The 21,353-nt window shown below is 32.2% G+C and overlaps 1 protein-coding gene across 1 annotated transcript in view; it reads left to right on the forward strand.

Moving 5' to 3' along the window:
* LOC145687696 (innexin shaking-B-like) overlaps positions 1-14,524 on the forward strand; it is a 44,683-nt gene extending 30,159 nt beyond the window's left edge. Inside the window, exon 2 of the mRNA XM_081761153.1 lies at positions 12,847-14,524. Coding sequence (XP_081617279.1) covers positions 12,864-13,796 — 933 coding nt within the window. The 5' untranslated portion in view covers positions 12,847-12,863 and the 3' untranslated portion in view covers positions 13,797-14,524. The remainder of the gene's footprint in view (positions 1-12,846) is intronic.
* Positions 14,525-21,353: the final 6,829 nt, after the last annotated feature.

A 21,353-nucleotide genomic window follows, 5' to 3' on the forward strand; every position in this document is an offset into this window, starting at 1 on the left:
CAACTTTTAATTCATTGTAAGTGTTCACAACAAAATCAACAATAGATTTGTGTAGGCGAGGATGAAAAGGTTGGTTTCTAATCATAGCGTCTCTGTTAGCAAGTAAAAAGTCGTTCTCATAATTTGCGATCAACGCTGCTTTGAATTCCTCATATGTTTTGACGTGTTCCCGTACTGCTTTAAACCATAAAGAACACGGTGGGAGTAATAAATGAGGGATTAGTTTCATATATTGAGATTTATCTATACACATTATACTGTATTCATCCTGAAATTTTTCCAGGAAAGAAGTAGCATTTTCATTGCAGTTGCTACCACTAAACTTACTCATAGCTCGTATTTCGCTCATTTTTACACTTAACTTTATATTTCTTTCACCATTTCGTGTTAAATGGAAATTTCTACCTACTGTGTTATGCGTGATTTCACCATCTCTTTTCCGCGTGTTATGCGTGGTTCCACCATCTCTTTTCCGCCCATCTATATTCCTTTGTTGAATTCTTTCCAAAATAATATCCTCATCGGATGGGTTACTTGAAGAAGAAGTAACACAAGGTCCATGTCGATCTGCTTCGGGTGGATGCAAGGGCATCTCTTGTGAATGAGGGAACTCCAAACGATCAGTAACAACGTCGTTGTTATATGCATTATCTTTAATCTGTAACGCCCTAATTTCCTCCTGTATGGTAGATATCAATTGTGTATTTGCACGTATTTGGTAAGAATTATCTGTCACCTGAATCTTTTGCTGACGAACAGAAGATTCTATTACTTCAAAATCTTTTTTTACAATATTGACTTCTTGGATTACATGATTGTAGTTATTCTTGCAATCTTCAGATAATCTTTTTAACTTCTCATCAAATTGTAGCGTGATGTCTCTCACAGCTTGGGTTACAGATTGATCTATTTGTTCTAATCGTCTACTCAATTCTTCATACTGTCTACTAGATTCTTCAGATTTTTGCTGTACCGTTTGTTTTAATTCTTCAGACATTTGAGCTAAATTTTGTTCCTGTCGCTGTAATGCTATTAGAATTCTGTCCTCTAGTGTCGACATTCCAGGTGTAATGGGAGCTATATTCTGCTCATTGTTAACACCGTCAACAGTTTCATTCTCTACTGTCTCACCAATCATGACTTTTCTTATGATTACTCTGCCACTTCTAAGAATGGTTGAGTTAGTATTCATGAACCTTCTTATTAAGGTAAATTCACCCTTACTTTAAACTTCGGGATATGAATTTACAAGAATCCCGGGTGAGGTAAACCAAAAATTTTACAACGACTCACCAAAGGTAGCCGTTAACCCTGGTCCAGTTAATATAAGTATATCTCTAGTGGCAATACTCCTTTATACCTTAAAATATCTTCTGATGTTATATTCACTAAGATGATCACCTTTTAACGAAATTACAAGTACATGATAAATATTAAATAATTTATTCTTTGATTACCTTTTAACGTATATTCACACAAACTGTCTTGCAATCAAACATGTTAAGCAAGTATATATAAACAACGACATAGCAACCAACAAGACAATAATATATATTTCTTATATTAAAACATTCTTCTTCTATTATTTTAATTAACGTTATAATATGTATAGTGCTTGTGTAAAAGCACTTTCTGCCCGAAAGATAAACAATTATGAATCATACAATTATGAATCGATACAAAGTATCTCGTTATAAACCGTGTGTATGTTTTTAAAAATTGACTGCTTACTAACAAGGTATATAGGCAAATAAGACTGAACATATCGATTAACGTGTGCTACACTGTGTTTAAATTACTAGATTCATGTCTGGCAGACTAAGACGGTTTGTTTTCATAGTAAAATACTTTTTGAATAACTAATAAATAAATAAAGAAATAATTACTAGTGAATATGAATTATATGTTTATTTACACAAATTTATCTACCATTTAACTTGCTATTCATAGCAACTTGTTATTGTAGACGTTTCCATTTGTTAAGAAAAGCTGATATGATAAATATAATTTTATAAATGTAGGTAAATTGAAATTATATATGTGTTGATTGCATACTAAATAAATATTCGTTTAATTTATGAGTTGATGATAAATGGTTGAAATACACACTGTAAATTTTATATTTTATATCAGTAAACATAACATTAAGGTTAACTTTTAGGAATATGAACTAATTTTTGTACTGAACATCATTATATCCATATAGAACAGATGATTTTTTTAGAAATGCAGGAAGTTTCACAAGTCAAAAAATTATTATTTACAACTAATTGGATGAGAGTTGAGTTCATGATCTGGAGATATATCAGGAGAATACAATGGATGATAAATATCTTGTTATTTTTACTTATGAAGAGTCTTTATGTATCTTTGTTGGATAGGGACATGAAGCATTTTTATTTCAGATTGATTGTAGACAAAACTATAGACTATTTTCAGTACTGACGAATTACATGATGATTTAGTTATAATATAGATTATGGTTATTTACAGTATTGATCTGAAGGTTTGAAATCCTACCAAGACAATGTTTGTTAATAGGTGAATGTTTTTATTATTTTTATAAACATTCTGATAACCGTATTTTAATCAAAGAATCAACACTATGTAGGATTTGTTCATAGTTTCAACACATAAAAAGAATTAAGCAATTGTTAGAAAACTATAAGCGTTCTTCATCTTATATGACAGTTTTGAGATTATATTGACATTAACAATTGCATAGAATGGTTTTCATGATGATGATTCGTTTATTTTTCTGCAAAACATGTTTTATGTTACGTCTGTTGATCATATCTGATCAATGTTATGACAAATGTTTAACTGTATTGTGGCATTTGAATGAAAATGATAAAATGATGCCAACCAATTTGGTTATTATACATTTATGATTATTTCGACTGTTACTATTGCTTCTGGACTTTTTTATGTAGAAGGAAAAATGATTTCAGTAAATTGTACTTTGTGTGCTAGGACAGTACATCCTGTTTGCTGTTCTAATCTTGTTCTTGTATTTTAATCTATATTATTGCATTAGAGGATAAATAAGGTTTTTCTTCTTACGCGTTAAGCTACTACTTACACATTAAATTACAAATTTTGCACATATTACTGTATACTATAACGAAATGTACGGATATGTTACTTACAACATGACATTATTCATTTTGTGTGGAATACAGATATTTATTTTTTTCATTTTCATATTACAAATATAGCATGTATATACATTAACAGAAATTATTTGCAAAACCTCAACTAACTTTTATTGAAGAAATACCAGTAGTTTTTATTACATATATCATTTTGCTATACTGATTATATTGCATTTTATTATTAAATAAATTATTTTTGTGTTCTTTGGAACAATATTAACTATCTGTTATCGTATATGTTTGTTCGTTTGACATTTTTTTAGATTTTAAAAGTTTGATAAATACGCAATGTCTTTTCACTTTGATTTTTTCTTTACAAAGTAATGATACAAACTTAAAATAACTTAGATTATATAGATTACGTATTTTATTTTACTTTATCATAATACAACAGGGAATATTTATATATACACCAATTACATTCAGAATAGAATTAATACTTATACAGTACATTTTTATCAGAAAGCTGTAGTTTTAAATTTGTTCGAACTCATTTAGATAGAATCACAGCTTTTATGCACTTTATCCTGTTTGATAGTTGAACCATATGATATTTACTATTAACTTAAACAAAAATATATTCTTTTACCTTCTTCTCCATGACTATATTGTTTAGATTAAGAGAGATGGATGAGTAATGCAACTGTTGATGACGAAGGAAATGCAGGAAAGGGAATACAGGAGGAAATTAATTTTTCATTGAAAACTATACCGACACAATGTTATTTAACTCAAAATACTTTACCTATGATATTCAATTAAAGGCTTTGTACTCTAGAGCTAACCGATATATCACTATTTTATTGTGCTACTACCCAACAACTTAAGCAATTAAAATGATTAAACAGACTCAAGATACTTTCGGGCAGAAGATATTGATACATTTTTAGTATGGATATTTTTGATATGATGTTTAATGGTAAACACTTTAGCTGCAACACGATGATGCTATACACAATAGCTACGACAAGATGATGCAACTGTAAGTTTTGAGTATTGGACTTGAAAGAGTGTGTACCACCTTTTAGAGTGGCTTTGTCTAAGTCTGCCTCCGTGCTATGATTTCTCTGCAAGGCACAATTGCTAGTTCTGAAAGTATATAATAATTGCATATCCCATTCAATTTCTTCTTTTTTGGCTTAGAGTGTTGCAAAAAAAGCAAAAAGGAAGAAATTTTACGCTGGGACACACACACACACACACACACACACACACACACACACACACAAATGCAAGTATTATATTTCAAGAACTTTCAAGGGTGCTTCTTGTCCACAAGTCATAGCATGGGGGAAGACTTAGGCAAGACTAATGTAAAAGGTAATGGAAACTTTGTCTTCCTGAAGGGTTGATTTCCAGGCGGCAAAGGGCTACTTTTTGACGGCGGCAAGAGGTCGGATGCCGCCTGTGGGAGAACCGGGAAGCCGACATCGAAAAGAAGCCCTTTCGAGCAGTCGGCAAACAGCCGGAAAGGCGCATACAATGCGCCGGCGCCGCCGTCGAAAAGAGGCCGGCATAAGGGGTCGGCAGAGGGTAGAAATGAGGACTTTCCGACTGTTTTGTAGACTCTGACAGTCGGCAACAGTCGGGAAATAGTCGGCAAAGTTAATTTCTTTGCGATTTTCGACCCCTTGCCGCCTCGGCAAAAGGTGGCAACTTTGAACAAGTAGATCGTCGTGTCGCCGAAGACGGGTGCCGGCTGCAATCTCTCTTGCCGACCGTGACTTCCTGATGGGAGTATTTAGAAGATTTCTGTGCATCATAACTTCATAAATACCCTTTCAGCTCTAAGCTCTGGCTATTGTTTTTAATTTTCTTTATATTATACTCCAAACAATGTTAAATAATAATTATAAGAACTCAACTCCTTGCTCCAATCCAATCTTCACGTAAAAGTTCGATTCAGAAAAAAACTTACAGTTGCATCATCATGTCGTGCCTAGTGTGTGTAGCATCATCATGTTGCAGAGAATGTATATACCATTAAACATCATAACAGAAATATTCATACTAAAAAGGTATCAATATCTCCTGCCCGAAAGTATCTTGGGTCTGTTTAATCATTTTAATTGCTTAAGTTGTTGGGTAGTAGCACAATAAAATAGTGATATATCGGCTAGCTCTAGTGTACAAGGTCCTTAATTCAAAATCATAGGTAAAATATTTTGTGTTAAATAATATCGTGTCGGTATAGTTTTCAATGAAAAATTAATTTCCTCCTGTATATTCTTTCTGCATTTCCCTCGTCATCAAACAGTTGTACTACTCATCCATCTCTCTTAATCTAAACAATATAGTAATGGACAATAAGTTAAAAGAATATATTGTTGTTTAAGTTAATAGTAAAATGTCATATGGTTTAACTATCAAACATGATAAAGTGCATAAAAGCTGTGATTCTATCTAAATGAGTTCGAACGAATTTAAAACTACAGCTTTCTGATAAAAATGTACTGTATAAGTATTAATTCTATCCTGACTGTAATTGGTGTATATATAAATATTCCCGGTTGTATTATGATAAAGTAAAATAAAATACATAATCTATACACTCTAAGATATTTTACGTTTGTATCATTACCTTGTAAAGAAAAAATCAAAGTGAAAAGACATTGTGTATTTATCAAACTTTTGAAATCTAAACAAAATGTCATACGAAAAAACATATACGATAACAGATAGCTTATTTTGTTCCAAAAACACAAAAATAATTTATTTAATAACAAAATGTAAAACAATCAGTATAGCGAAAAGATATGCGTAAAAAAGAACTGTTAGTTGAGGTTTTGCAAATAATTTCTGTTAATGTATATACATGCTATATTTGTAATATGAAAATGAAAAAAAATAAATATCTGTATTCCACACAAAATGAACAAAGTCCTCATGTTGTAAGTAACATATACCTACATTTCGTTATAGTATACAGTAATATGTGCAAAATTTGTAATTTAATGTGTAAGTAGTAGCTTAACGCGTAAGAAGAAAAACCTTATTTATCCTCTAATGCAATAATATAGATTAAAATACAAGAACAAGATTAGAACAGCAAACAGGATGTACTGTCCTAGCACACAAAGTACAATTTACTGAAATCATTTTTCCTTCTACATAAAAAAGTCCAGAAGCAATAGTAACAGTCGAAATAATCATAAATGTATAATAACCAAATTGGTTGGCATCATTTTATCATTTTCATTCAAATGCCACAATACAGTTAAACATTTGTCATAACATTGATCAGATATGATCAACAGACGTAACATAAAACATGTTTTGCAGAAAAATAAACGAATCATCATCATGAAAACCATTCTATGCAATTGTTAATGTCAATATAATCTCAAAACTGTCATGTAAGATGAAGAACGCTTATAGTTTTCTAACAATTGCTTAATTATTTTTAATTGTTGAAACTATGAACAAATCCTACATAGTGTTGATTCTTTGATTAAAATACGATTATCAGAATGTTTATAAAAATAATCAAAACATTCACCCATTAACAAACATTGTCTTGGTAGGATTTCAAACCTTCAGATCAATACTGTAAATAACCATAATCTATATTATAACTAAATCATCATGTAATTCGTCAGTACTGAAAATAGTCTATAGTTTTGTCTAAAATCAATCTGAAATAAAAATGCTTCATGTCCCTATTCAACAAAGATACATAAAGACTCTTCATATGTAAAAATAACAAGATATTTATCATCCATTGTATTCTCCTGATATATCTCCAGATCATGAACTCATCTCTCATCCAATTAGTTGTAAATAATCCTTTTGACTCGTGAAACTTCCTGCATTTCTAATAAAACTTCTGTTCTATATGGATATAATGATGTTCAGTACAAAAATTAGTTCATATTCCTAAAAGTTAACCTTAATGTTATGTTTACTGATATAAAATATAAAACTTACAGTGTGTATTTCAGCCCTTCATCATCAACTCATAAATTAAACGAATATTTATTTAGTATGCAATCAACACATATATAATTTCAATTTACCTACATTTATACAATTATATTTACCATATCAGCTTTCTTTAACAAATGAAAACGTCTGCAATAAGAAGTCGATATAAATAGCAAGTTCAATGGTAGATAAAGTTGTGTAAAACAATCTTATTATGTATATCCACTAGTATTTATTTATTTATTTGTTTATTATTCAAAATAATTAGTCCTGTACTATGAAAAGCAAAGCGTCTTAGACTGTCAGTCATAAATCTAGTAATTTAAACACAGTGTAGCACATGTTAATGGATATGCTGTGTCGTATTTATCGTCTATATACCTGGTTAGTATACAGTCAATTTTTAAAAAGATACATATGATTTGATAAACAAATATTTGAAATAAAACAATTCAGTCTAACATTCATGTATTCAATAATTCAAGTAATTCAATAGTTGTTGCTAGTTGTACTGCCTCCTATCTACCATGAATAATCTTGGTATTGTTCTAATCAAATATCAATCCCTACATGTAAACCTGTTATATGTTAAATAAAAGTAAACTAATCAATTTAACAATCATGTTTTTTTTAATAATTCAAGTAAGTTAGTAGATGTCGCTAGTTGTGTTGTCTTCTATCTAACGTATATAAATCTTGGTATTGTACTAATCAAAATATTCAATTTCAATGCAAAACAAATATATCTTATAATAAAGAGTAAATAAATCAGTCTGACATTCACACATTTTAATAATTCAAATAAGTTAGTAGATGACACTAGTTGTATTGCATCCTATCTAACATGAATAACCTTGGTATTATACTAATCAAATATCAATCCTTAGATGTAATCGTCTATATCTTATTATAAAAGCAAACAATTCAGTTTTATATTCACGCATTTTAATAATTCAAATAAGTTAGTAGATGTCGCTACTTGAAATACCTTCTATCTAACATGATTAGATTTCAATATTGTACTAATCAAAATAGCAATCCTTAAATGGAAACCTGCATTATAAAAGCAAACAAATCAGTCTGGCATTCACGCATTTTAATAAATAAGATAAGTCAATAGTTGTCGCTAGTTGCGCTGCCTCCTATCTAACATAAATAAGTGACTAATGCAGTAAACAAAATCGCCTCCATAAATGTAAACCAAATATATCTTATTATAAAACCAAAACATAGCCCTCAGTCAATCATACTTAAATAGCTTTAAACAAAACAATAGCTGTCACTAGTTGTGCTAGCCCGGCTACCAAAATAAATGTCAGTAATGTACTCTTCATCTAGCATGACATAAAACTGCAACCCATTTATATTATAAAACTATACATGCCAGTCGGTCAGTTATGTTCTAGTAAATCAAATATGTTAATACTTGTAATATCTGCGTTGCCTTCTATTTATTCTAAACAGATAACAATATTCCAACAACCATCAGTCAATCCGTGATATTCTAAACCACTTAGTTCTTATTATAAAAGCAAAACATAACAATATACCACTCAAAATCGTAATAATTTATAATCATAGAATTACTTAGTGAAACCTAAAATTCCAAGTACATAATAAGTCTCTACCGTATATTTTCGATGTTATCAACTCAAAATTAAAAAAACCCTGTCCATATGGATCATAATATTGGTCATAATTAACGCTGTTACTTGATTCCAACCAAGCAAATCTACATGGTATTAATAAGTATGCCCTTATAGATGATTAAAGGATCAGTATCACCAAGTATTTATAAAATAAGGTACTTCTATCTGCTAATTGCAATAGAAATAAATTAAAGTTTTATATATAGAATATGTCCAATCTAGTATAACAGCTTTGCTATTGTGCAAATCAATTGTCCTTGCTCTTAAAACTTGGTAATTATCTACTTTTTAAAAGAAAATCACTAATTTTAAACCTACAAACTATAGTCTGAACTTGTGTTCCTAGTAAGTCGTAGATAAAGTATTAGTTATCAATATTTCATACTTAATATTGTGTCATATTTCAAATATAAGATAAATTCTAATCGTACTGTATCTACCATCAAATAGTCAAAACAGCCTAATTTATCCTAAAATGTACGTAATATGGTTGCAATAAAGTATTATATCAGTGAAGGTATCGTAACACATAATTAAAGCTCTAGTCAATATAGTAAGCAAATATTAATCATTGCTAAATTCAAGCATAGTTCTCTGTCTTCAATCTTGTTTCAAGTATATTTAACAATTCTAATTAAATTTTTCTAATAAGGTATAATAATAAGTTATAACAAATTATTTGTAGTTCTTCTTGATATTGTTACATTAATATAATACAGTAAATGCCTTTCAATTTTGGATAGTATGTATATAATTCGACAGGTTGTAATCATCATCTATACGTGAGCTGCATAATATCAAACAAAGTTCTATCTTCTAATCAAACATGTTAATTAACACAAATTTCCAAAAATTGTTTTCCTACGAAACAAATAATCATATATCTATAATCCCGACAATAAAGTATCAATCATTTTCACCATCATACAGTAATGGTGTGTACTTAATGTGTATCTCTATACAAAAAATGATCTTCTAAACAACCTACTTCAGCAAATACAAGCATATTCAATCAAATCTTCAAATAGTTGCCCTGCGTGATAAAATTCTACATCATTGAGTTGATGAGTTGATTTTAGTTTAGCGTCCCTTTCAGCAGCGAGGCTATATGAGACGTGGACCTACTGATTAACGTGGAATCCGAACCACATGAGCTCCCGCCGGGAATCGAACCCGGGTCTCCCACGCCAAAGTGCCTACGCTAACCGCTTAGCCACGGAGAAGCTCAAAAATTCTACATCATAATTATAATACAAGCTATGCCAAATTCTAATATTACCGTGTATTGTAAATTTAAATATATCCACAATTTACCAAATATAACTGTATTGTGTATATATACATTACATGTCAATGTGTGGATCTCTAATTTCCAACTTCAATTAAAAGCCATGCCAAATAATCTATTAACTTCTCATATACTCCAAGAGAAAATATTTTTACGGTAAACAATCGAGACACATAACATAAAATTTCAAGACAAAACAATTTTTACCTACCGTGGTTCTGACAAAGTGGTTTAAATGTATATACATCAACTCAAATAAAAGCTTATGTAATAAGCTAATAATGTGTACCATTGGAAATAAGTAATCAGCTAGCACATTCAAGTGTTAACCATAAGGTTTGTAATTCGATTCCACTTGAGGGCGCAAATTTAAATATCATCACTATCTTTACTTGAAAGTGTAATAATGCATTCATCAACAAGCTTAAACTAAATCCTCTGTATGAAATTTCTCAACTAAGATCTTCGCCTAAATAAATAATTTTAGCACTGTAATCAATTGTAAGTACAGATAATATATAAGTAGTTCTGCAACACCGCCTATCACATAAAGTGGATAACTTATCAGCCCTGCAATTATCAACAATCTTTTTTCAAACAAAAGAATATTCTCTATTCTTACTTATAGGTAACACACTACCTAATTAGTAGCGCCTATACTCTTGGTTCAATTCTGGATCATATATGTTTGTAATGAACAAACATCGACCATAGGATTTTCTCAGAGTTGTAACGTTTCCTCCCACATTCTTATTCCACTGTTTCATTCATTTCTCTTCATCAGCGTGTCCTTTACACTACAATCATAGGTCGTTAAAGTTAAAACATTATTAAGTGTTCGGCTGTAACCTCTAGTGCATGAGATTATTACTGCAATTCATAATGAAAGTATCGGTAAAATTAATATTTCTGTATTCATATTTTTATTCAGTGTACAGATATCTATTTCATCTACAAGAACAACAATTATCATGCAATAAACGTTTATTCCGTTCAAAAGTAGTGACAAGATTTCCAAGTAATCACAAATATAAAATTTCCTACAAAGTTTCAGAGCATAATCCAAATAAGTCCAATGCAAATTAAATTGCGAATGTTAATTTCATGGAAGCAAAACAGCTTGAAACTAGTGTAAGTTCTAATAAAATAGTTGTCTGTTTTTATAACTTTCACACATCCTATAAGGTAGTGCGATAGTAAATACAAAATTTAATTTGTAAAATTGGCGCTTAACTTGACATAATCCGTAATGTAGCCATTATTTTGAATACAAGTTGTATTAAATTAGTTATAAAATATTAAATTCGGTTCTTGTCTTTTAAATGTATGTGCATTAATGTGGTAAATTTAAAAATTGCAGAGAAAAAATAAATAGATATACAAAACCTAACTCTCTGCCAGCCATATATATCATGACAGATAGTAAATATTATAACGGAATAGTAATACAGATAGCCTAAGTTCGAATCGTATTTTCGTAAGATAATACGTACGCCCTATTTTCATAATTCGAACAATAGTAATAATAGTAATAATAATAATAATAATAAATGGAAATAAACGTAATTCCAATACAGAGTGTATTAACAATGCAAATTGCTGTGTATAAAGAACGTAGTTCAAACTTGCAAGGAGCAGCAAATATCCTACAATCAAACGCTTCGCCCGCAATCAGTGTGAAATAAGCCTTGCTTGTGGTAAAAAAAAGCGACATACAAGTACCAGCATTCATACCTCAGCTTGTAAACATATCTAGTTCCGGATAGTATCCATATGTCTGACATGTATTACAGAAATATCCATGTTGCAATAATGTAGTTTTCTTACTTTTAAGAAAATCTCCAAAAATAGTACCCAATATTTATATTTTTCATAAAATTACATTATAAAATTCATATATTCACGCAATTAATTATTATTTATTAAATTCAGTAATGATCTGAATCAAAATACTCAACCGAGGTTATAAGTATACCCTAAAAACCATAAATTTCAATTGTGCCATCGCAATATTTCTTCGATTTCGCTTCGGGCAGCAAGTTATACTACGTCATAAAGGAGATTGCCAACATCAATAAACCAGCGGGCGACAAGAAACAACCAGGAAAATAAGGATCACCAAAGTAGCGGGCGTGTCATCAAAGGATAAGTGAAAAGGTATGTAATAAGTTTCTTTTGTTACCTGAGCTAAAATATACAAGAACCGACAAACAGGAAAATACCATTAGCGCGTGGCGCAGCGGGACTAGCGGACAGTCATACAAAGCGAGCGGAAGTCTATAAAGGAAAATCCCGCGACGGAGCTGTCAAAACCAATCAAACACGGACATACCACAAACACGGATACGGACCTGTCATTAACACTGTATGAAGCAAACAAGTGGTCGATTCTATAAAGAAAAAAACAAGGTTATCGGGACAAACTAAACCAGTCGGAAACGGTCATGACACAAACAAGGACACGGACATGCCACAAAAATACGGACATATCATTAACGCTGGGTGGAGCAAATAGAAGTGATCGGGTCTATAAAGAAAAAACAAGGCTTTCTGGGCAAACAAAACCAGACGGACACAGATACGAACACGTGGAGCGAACCGTAATATGTAAAGAAAATATCGTCATTCACTATGTAGCTTTACAGTTATTCCAACGGATAAAAAAGTTTTTCAGATAATATGAAACAATACTACTCAACGCTTAATCTAATTTGAAATATGTATACATATTTAAGTTTAATATATTTAAGTGTATGACATTTCTTCCCTTTACATGCATATTCTTAAATACTAACTTGTTTTTAAAACTATGTGTTTCTTTCTTTTACAGATCGATAAGGATTGGCCATGAGTTATAAAGAGAGAGTCGTCAATTCCATTCTTCCGTTTCTGACTGCGACGATCACCGATGATGTTTCCTACCGTTTGCACTACCGTCTTACGTGGCGAGTGCTCTGTGTTGTTGCCATTGTACCTCTTGTCCTCGTCTCCCTGGGATACGGCATTAAATGCGATGGAGATACTGACTTTCCAAAAGAAGTGGTAGACAACGTTTGCTCGCTCGAAGCACTATCCACTTTCCCGTACCCCGGATTCGGAATTGCCAACATCAGTGCTAAGATACTTGGAGTCAACGATGTCGGAGATACACCTAGCACTTTCTACCTCTTCAAATGGTTACCGTATATCTTTCTGGCTCAGGCACTTGTATTTTCTTATCCATACCTTGCATGGAAATCATGGAGAAACAACATACTCTCTCAATTTATGAACCGCGTCAAACATTTTCCTATGTCCAACGGCCGGATGAATGATGTTTCCAAAGAAGCTGTCGACAACGTTAGCAAATTTAGATTCAACAGGTCCGTGGTTTTGATTTTTCAAATATACTATGTATCCGCAGCTTTAGCCAACCTCTTAATTATAAATGTCTTCTTAACAAAGGATGAATCGGATGCAAGCAACTGCACTACTAATTGCTCTATTACTGATACACAAGACTCTGCGTATACATTTTTCCCATCCGTGGTGAAATGTACATTAACGACTGGAAATGTGTCTGCCACATACATGTGTACTGCAGATATAAACGACATTTATAAGGACATATGCACTGGACTTTGGATTTGGTTCCTTGGACTGTTCATGATCAGTTGCATTTACATGATTTTTTCAATTTTTCTTTGGTATTGGAAGGTTGCTCGTGCTATGTATTTGGGAATACGGTCTCGTTGCATCAATCGTTGCCATGCCCGCGATCCTGCTGAATCCTTCGCATAAGAAGAATACATTTTGCTCCTTCTGCTCCGTGATAACAAACACGAAACAATTAGCGAGGAATTCACTTTAGAATTATCGGCTATTATGTTGGTCCCAAATGAAGCTATTCGTAGTCTCAATAACAACAAATAGCGAGCAGGAGGCCTATAATGGAAAACAACAAAACGATTTCTTGAGAAACTATTTAGAAGTTTTAAAATGTATTGCTTTTCTAATATTCTTTTTAATGAACACCTTATATCATTTTCAAACTAATAGTTTATGTATGATCTTTAAGTGAACGCTCGTATAGAGGTTAATTAACACCTAATATGTTCACTCTTTAAGTAACATCTTATGTAGTAATTTCAATTAACATTTTATATATTTGCTTATTAGTATTAAATATCTTATATAGTTATTCTTAAATACAAGCTTATGCAACGATTTGTTATGACTATATGGAATTATTGTCTTAAAGGAAATAACTATTCACTTATTTTCCTGGAGAAGAAATGTTTGCATCACAGACTCCTAATTTTGTATTGCTAAATTTCTCTTTGAAATGTGGATCGTATATTTAGTGAAGTCTTTAAAGTAAAGAATGATATTTAATATGTATTCAAATCAGATAATTTTATATCTAAGTGCATTGTACTTTCATAAATAGAAGTTTGTGCCTTACTTTTTATTGCTGTTTGACACAATCATGCAGATTTTGTATTACTATTTGCAATAAAGTTATAATTTCCAGAATATACAGATTTATGTGTTTTTCATGTTTATGTTCTATATAATCGTTTAATATAAATCATGAAATAATTCAACATATGAACATTTAAATAAGTACTTTGCTTGATTTGATTTCAATTATGATGTATGTCTCTTCATAATGCCTTTATAATAATGTTCTTTCTTTTCAGTTCTAGGAAACGTAGGAGATGAGATTAAAAAGTATCGAACCTTCGATTGGCAAAAATGCATGTATTGATTTGGAAATCCGAAACATTAATCCCCTTCAAAGTAGTCTCCTTAGTAATGCACACACTTCTCCCAGCGTTTCCGCCATTTTTGGAAACACTTCTGGAATGCAGTTTTTGAAGTGGTAAGCAACTCTGGGCGGTCGTATGATGTCTTCTATTGACTGAAATCGGGTCCTTTTTAGTAGCGTTTTGAGCTTGGGAAATAACTAAAAGTCGCATGGAGCCATATCGGATGAGTAGGGAGCCTAAAGACACATAGGAATATTGTATTTGGCGATGAAATCCCGAATTAATTTTCGCGGACACTCTTCTCATGCCCAAATTCTCGTTCAAAATTGAATGTACCGATCCGATTGAATGTTTTCCCCTTGGGTATCACCAAGTTTTTGGCAAAATTTGATGCAACATCGCTGCTCAAGCTTTTCTGTTTTGTTTTTTTTTCTTTTTACCGCTCACTACACATCTTCACTCGTTGTCTGCCTACACTGAAGAAAGATTCCCGCGCTTCGTTGGTTCACGCGGGAAAAATAAGGTTCAATACTTTTCGAACACACCTCCTAAATTGTTAAGTATACGTATAATACAGGTAATTATACTCAACCGTAAATATGTGGGTACAATCTAAGAGAGTTATTTCTAAATGGGCTTATTACAATCTGGGGAAATCAGAGAGCTACGCAATGAAGAACGGAGAAGAGGCTGTGAAAGGTGGTTTGCTGTGAAGGAATGCAGTAAACTGTGATATCACAGGCTTGAAATTACTGCTCAAAAAAGTAATATAAACACTGCCAAATAGGATGGGCAGATTTTTTTCTTTCTCAAGTCGTAGTACCACGAAAAAGTTTCTAATTAGGGAGAGACTAAAAGGGAGTAAAAATAAAAATAAAATTGTTTTATATCTTTCGGTCGCGTATGCACTTTAAAGTTTGCCGAAATTTGAAAAAGAATCACATTTCTACGATATTGTTTTATCTTACAAATGGTCTAAAATAATTAGTTTTTAAATATTTAAACTTGTATTCAATAAAGACTCTCCCTCCCCCCAAAAAAACATGAAAGTTGTTAGTATTTTTTCCCTTGAATTGCAATCTACCTTTATTTGCAAATTATTTTCCAAAATTTCATTAACTTTGAAGGCAATGTGTGACCGAAAGATGTTGATGGATTTAAATAGTATTTAAACATTATTTTCTGTGGTTCTAATACATAAGAATTTGAGCTATTACATTCGGGAATAGGCTAATATAAAAATGTTAAAAATTATCGTAAAAACTGTGATTTTTTTTTTTAATTTCGGTAAACTTTAGAACACATGCGCGACCAGAACACAAACTGATTTTATTTTTTATTATTATTATCCCTTTTTTAGTCTCCCCAATCCGCAACTTTTCCGCTGTATTACGACTTGAAAAAATGATTTTTTACTCTCACCCTACTAAACAGGTCTAATCACCAAAACACATGGAACGAGCCATATGGGTACTATAAATTTCTAGTTCTGCTTTTAGAGTTTCTGTTAGTCTGAATGCTAATATGCAGTGGTGATTTGAGACAATTTCTTCCGAGGGCGTTCAATACACAAGGATGAAAATAATACTGTAAAAGTACTGGTAATTCAGTTGATTACGATCGTAGATAGATCCAGGGTGGATTTCAGTGCTCTAAAAGGAATTTATTCCCCCTCCCTCCAAATAATCAATGTTAATACTTATAATTAGCATGTCGAAGACCTTTTGATGGATCCAAATTCATAGTTTCTAAAGCTTTTAGTAAAAGTACAATTGTGTATTCAACGGTGTAGTAAGATAACAATTCAACTTTTTCTGTTGTTGAAATCAATTCCTCAGATTGAGAACTTGATCAAAATGGATTTCTTGTTGTTTGGAATCAGTTTGCGACCAAGGTCATTATCGTTCCTGTAGCGAATAACTTTGATTGACAGGTTTGTAAGAGTTATGATATGAACCACTAAAATTAGTTTGTGATGAATCGATGATGGATTCTTTACAAAACATCTGAGAAGGAGAAATCGCTGAACCCGTTTTGGGTTTTTAATTCTTTATACAGTATAATAGATAGTTGCAACTCATACCCCCCCAAAAAAAAAACTAAAATAAATTAAGAGAAAACTTCAGTTGCCTCTCAACGTAGCGCAAATTTTAGCTCAATGGCAGATTTGAGCTCATTCGCAAATTAAATATAATAATAGTAACGTATACCAAACCCCGAGTGCTTGTGCAAATGGTGTTAAAATCTCCATGTCCGAGCAACTTCTACTTAATCGTCACTGGAAAGAGATAAAAACTCTCTACAAATGGGTATAAGGAGCTGAGTCAAATTCAAGTTGTGTATTCTGAGGTATCTCATGAAGTTGTCTATATACTTAGACTTTTATATTCAATTTCTTTTTTTTCTTTTCTTCACTTGACACCCTTTGCACAAGCACCCGAGAAATATGTTACTGTCTTCAATTTTTAATTTATTATTTTCTTGTATACGAAAACTATGTGTATTATTGTTCGGTTATTTTATGTAAAAATCATCATTAATGTAAGATGTATCTACAGGAGATCATAGACACTAATAGCACAATTTTATATCAAAATTACTTTACAGAGTACGCAACAAGAAAAAAAAAACATTTATATGCAAAAGGAATTGAAATCTTTAAGTTTTACGTCCACGGTTACGCAGGCTAGGCCAAAGAAGACGGTGATGATGAAAATGAATGAAATGGTAGAATGAAGAAAGTGTGAGGAAACGGTAGAAATTCGAGTAAACCCACTGATACGGTGTTTGTCCACCACAAAGCTCACTTGGCGCGAGTTGGGATCGAACCAGGGACTCACGCACCAGAGGTGAACGCTATACCACTGAGCCAAAAGTGGCCCAACATTTACATGTATAATTCTCTACCTAGGTATTTAAAAATGCATACTTTCTTCCCTACTTTGGTACGAAGTAGGGATGCGGACGAGACGAGTCGAGGCAGGATTTTCCTAACAAAATTCGAGTCGAGACACGGCTCTTCCAATAGAAAAATATATATTTTCCGAGTCGAGACATTACTTTTTCAGCATATTTTCGAGTGGAGACAGCCATAAATCTTGTCTCGTGCGCATCCCTAGTACGAAGTTACGTGCATTTCTTTTTCAATTCACACTCCTGTGAGCTCTTGAACTTTGATGCCAGCAATAGCTCATTGGCAGTATTGCCAAGTTGTTGGAAATTTTCCACGGACGATGGGAAAAAGCACTATATATATATATATATATATATATATATATATATATATATATATATATATATATATATATATATTACTTATGGAACAAAGGTACAAATTAAGAAAAAATGTATAAGGCTTGGTAAATTTAGAAGCGAAGCGTATGATTTTGGAAATGTTGAAATAGGTAATATGCGAAAGAAGTCAATATTAACGTGTGCTACAAATTTCTAACCGGAATGATTTTGTATCTTAGATACTTTTTATACTTGGGGGCAGAGCGTAGCTCATCTGAAATTTGTAACACCGTGTATTTAGACAACTCGAGGATGAATTTAACAAATCGTCTTAGGATAAGAAATGAAATACTCAATTACTTTTGGATATTTTCGACATCACACCACAAGCTATTAGGATTCGAAATGGTCTTAATTATAGAAATCTACTACATCGTAATGGCACAGAAACTTAACCATTATGGTTATCTAACATCGCAAATAGATGCAGTACTCACAGGTAGTTCAGCTCAGTTCAACTCCAAACGATGTCCTTCCACTCTCCAATCTTAATTACAACTCCCGATTCTAGTCTTCATCCTCAACCAGCACAACCCCTTTCCGGGATTCAGGTGCTTCCTGGTTGTCGCGAAGAGCTTAGCTCAGGTCTCTTTCTGCAATCTCTTACTTCCTTATTTCCGTATAGGAAAACTTCCTATAATTGTGGTGTGATGCCGACGTTATCTGTTTTTATTTTTTTTCTAAGCAGTATGACTATAACTTCCTTGTTTTATAATAAACAACATACATTAGACAAACACCTGTAAGGATTTTGGGTACTTTACAATATTATTTCTTTATTTGAGGAGAACTGGAAATGTATTTAGTAGCTCTTGATGATAGTGTTGCATTCGCATGAGACAATATCTCGCACTTTGTGGTGGACATACACCATGCTCCTGGGTTTTCTCGGGGTTCTCCCGTTTCCTCCCAGTTTCTTCTCTCACCCATTTCATTCATCTCTCATCATCACCGTCTCCTTTAGCCTAACCGTCATAATCGTGGGACGTAAAACTATAGATTTCATTTCATTTCAATATCTCCCACCCAGGTTGACTCCATAGAAATCTATCATCTGCAGAGCATGTGTGCAACTCTACTTACAAATAAAAGAATTAAATTGCACTAACATCATTTTTTAAAAATGCAGAAATAGAAATTGGGTAAAATTGAAGATGATATCAATGATATGTAAATTGTATTTGGAGCTTGAACATAAAATATTATATAAGGAGCTACGTATTTCAGGAGTTTCTGACATTCGATAGAAACGTTTTGCATTGTGCGTAGTTTTGGTAAAATACAGTATATCGAGAATCGTTTGGCAATTAAGGATCCAGTGTATAAGTAGCATTATGTAAGTTCCTAGAGATGAGTTTGCAGACCTTCTAGATTTAGTTGTAGATTTGTAAATATTATATTTAATTTCTATTTGGTTTCTACAAGTATTCACGGTATGGGAAATGTAATTGTGCGAGAAGTTTAATACTTCTTTGAGTTAAACATTAGACTATGTACAGTCATGTCCAAAATCTATAACTGTCGCATATCGCATATCGCATATAGAAATGTCGCATATCTATAACTGTCTTCTTGTAAGAATATAATTTAACAATGAATTTGCAAAGTACTTTTAATACTAATACTATGTGTATAATTGGGAAATATATTTGTGGTAAATTTCATAGGAAAAGAATTATAAATACAAAAATTAAAACAAAATGTTGCTAAATGGAGAAGAAAGTTTTATTTTCGTTTTATTGTTCTTATTTACTACTCTTTTGACATGAAATTTGCCACATGCATGTCTTTGCCAATTATACACATACTAACATAATAAGAAATACCAGGCGAATTCCTTATCAAATTACATTCCTTCAACAACATATTTATAGACATGCTACAGTAATTTTGGACATTAGTGTACCTGACATCACTGCTCATCGGTCAGTTTTTTTTTTTTTTTTTTTAACTTTTCGTGTTAAAGCATGCTTAACAGTTTTAACCATTGTAGATAGTGCCACAGTTCTATAATTTTGTGATAACAAAAGTTCTATAATTTTGTGATATTTGATGCGTTATATTTGAGCATATATGATATTTGGTCATACGTGAGAAGACTTTTTGTTTGTTGTTACAGTGTGTGTTATACAGAAGTGGCTGTATTTTTTAAGAGATAAGTAGTCTACTTTGAAACTTTCAATTCTAAAGCTACACAAATTAGAGATGCCCCTTTCATCAATAAACACAAAACACGAGTTATTTCTTGAATTAAGAGTTTTTTGGGAGGTAAAAACGCATTATTGGTTACGAGAACTGAGATATCGAGCAAGAATTGTCGCAAAATTATATCTTTTGTCGCTATCAACGAAGGATAAAGTTGCTAACCATACTTCAAGAAGGAAAGCGAGAGAGAACTGAGCTATTATTGACAGCAAACTTTAAAGACTCACGGGAATGCAACTTGGAAAATGATGCCGCTACCCAAGAGCGTTTCAGATTTTGTTTGGGGGTACAAGACCCCTTGACATTATAAAATTTCGTGGTTTTCATTTTACTAGTATTCTATTGATAAAATATATAAAAATCTCAAACCCAGTTTCCCCCAGTCGACGCTCCTGCCGCTACCCCCATACATGTAGCAAAGTAGGGAAAAAGTGTTATATCCCTATAAAGATTTCAACATGTAAAGATTTTTCTTGGACACTGTAGCTACATAAATGTGCATGTAAAATTTTAATTTTTCCACACACCAGGATTTCATAACCTGAAAATCTAAACGCATTTTATTACCTATATGAGAAAATTAAGTCCAATAGTTGTGACAAGAGGTAAAACATTTACACTCAATATCCATAAATAAGAGAAGAAATCCTGAGCGAGTAATTCACTTATTAACATTCAGACCAAACTGCTTAATCAAGAAACTTGGAATTTTTACTGTGCATACAATTTGTGACGAAACACACATCTAAGGGGGGATGTTTGGAAATTCAACGAGGAAAGGGTGAAATAGGGGTGTCAATTATTATAGAAATGGCCATATTTTCAAATCTCTGGAAAGTAGAGACATGAAATTTGGTATATACAGGGTGTTCCGAAACAGCGCCGACAACGTTCGGGAGGTGATGCCTGACACCTAGATAAGACAAAAAGTATAGACCAACTTTGGTGCACAAATGCTTCCATTCTGAGTTAAAGGCTACAGAAAACATGGAAAAATGAAATTTAAAGGTCTATAGCTCCAAAACTATGAAATCTACCATAGTCGGGTCAAGACCACTTAGGAATTAGTATGTGCCCTATACAAGTA

This window comes from Thermobia domestica, chromosome 6 (genome assembly GCF_964235325.1).
Source record: "Thermobia domestica chromosome 6, izTheDome1.hap1.1, whole genome shotgun sequence".
NCBI lineage: Eukaryota > Metazoa > Arthropoda > Insecta > Zygentoma > Lepismatidae > Thermobia > Thermobia domestica.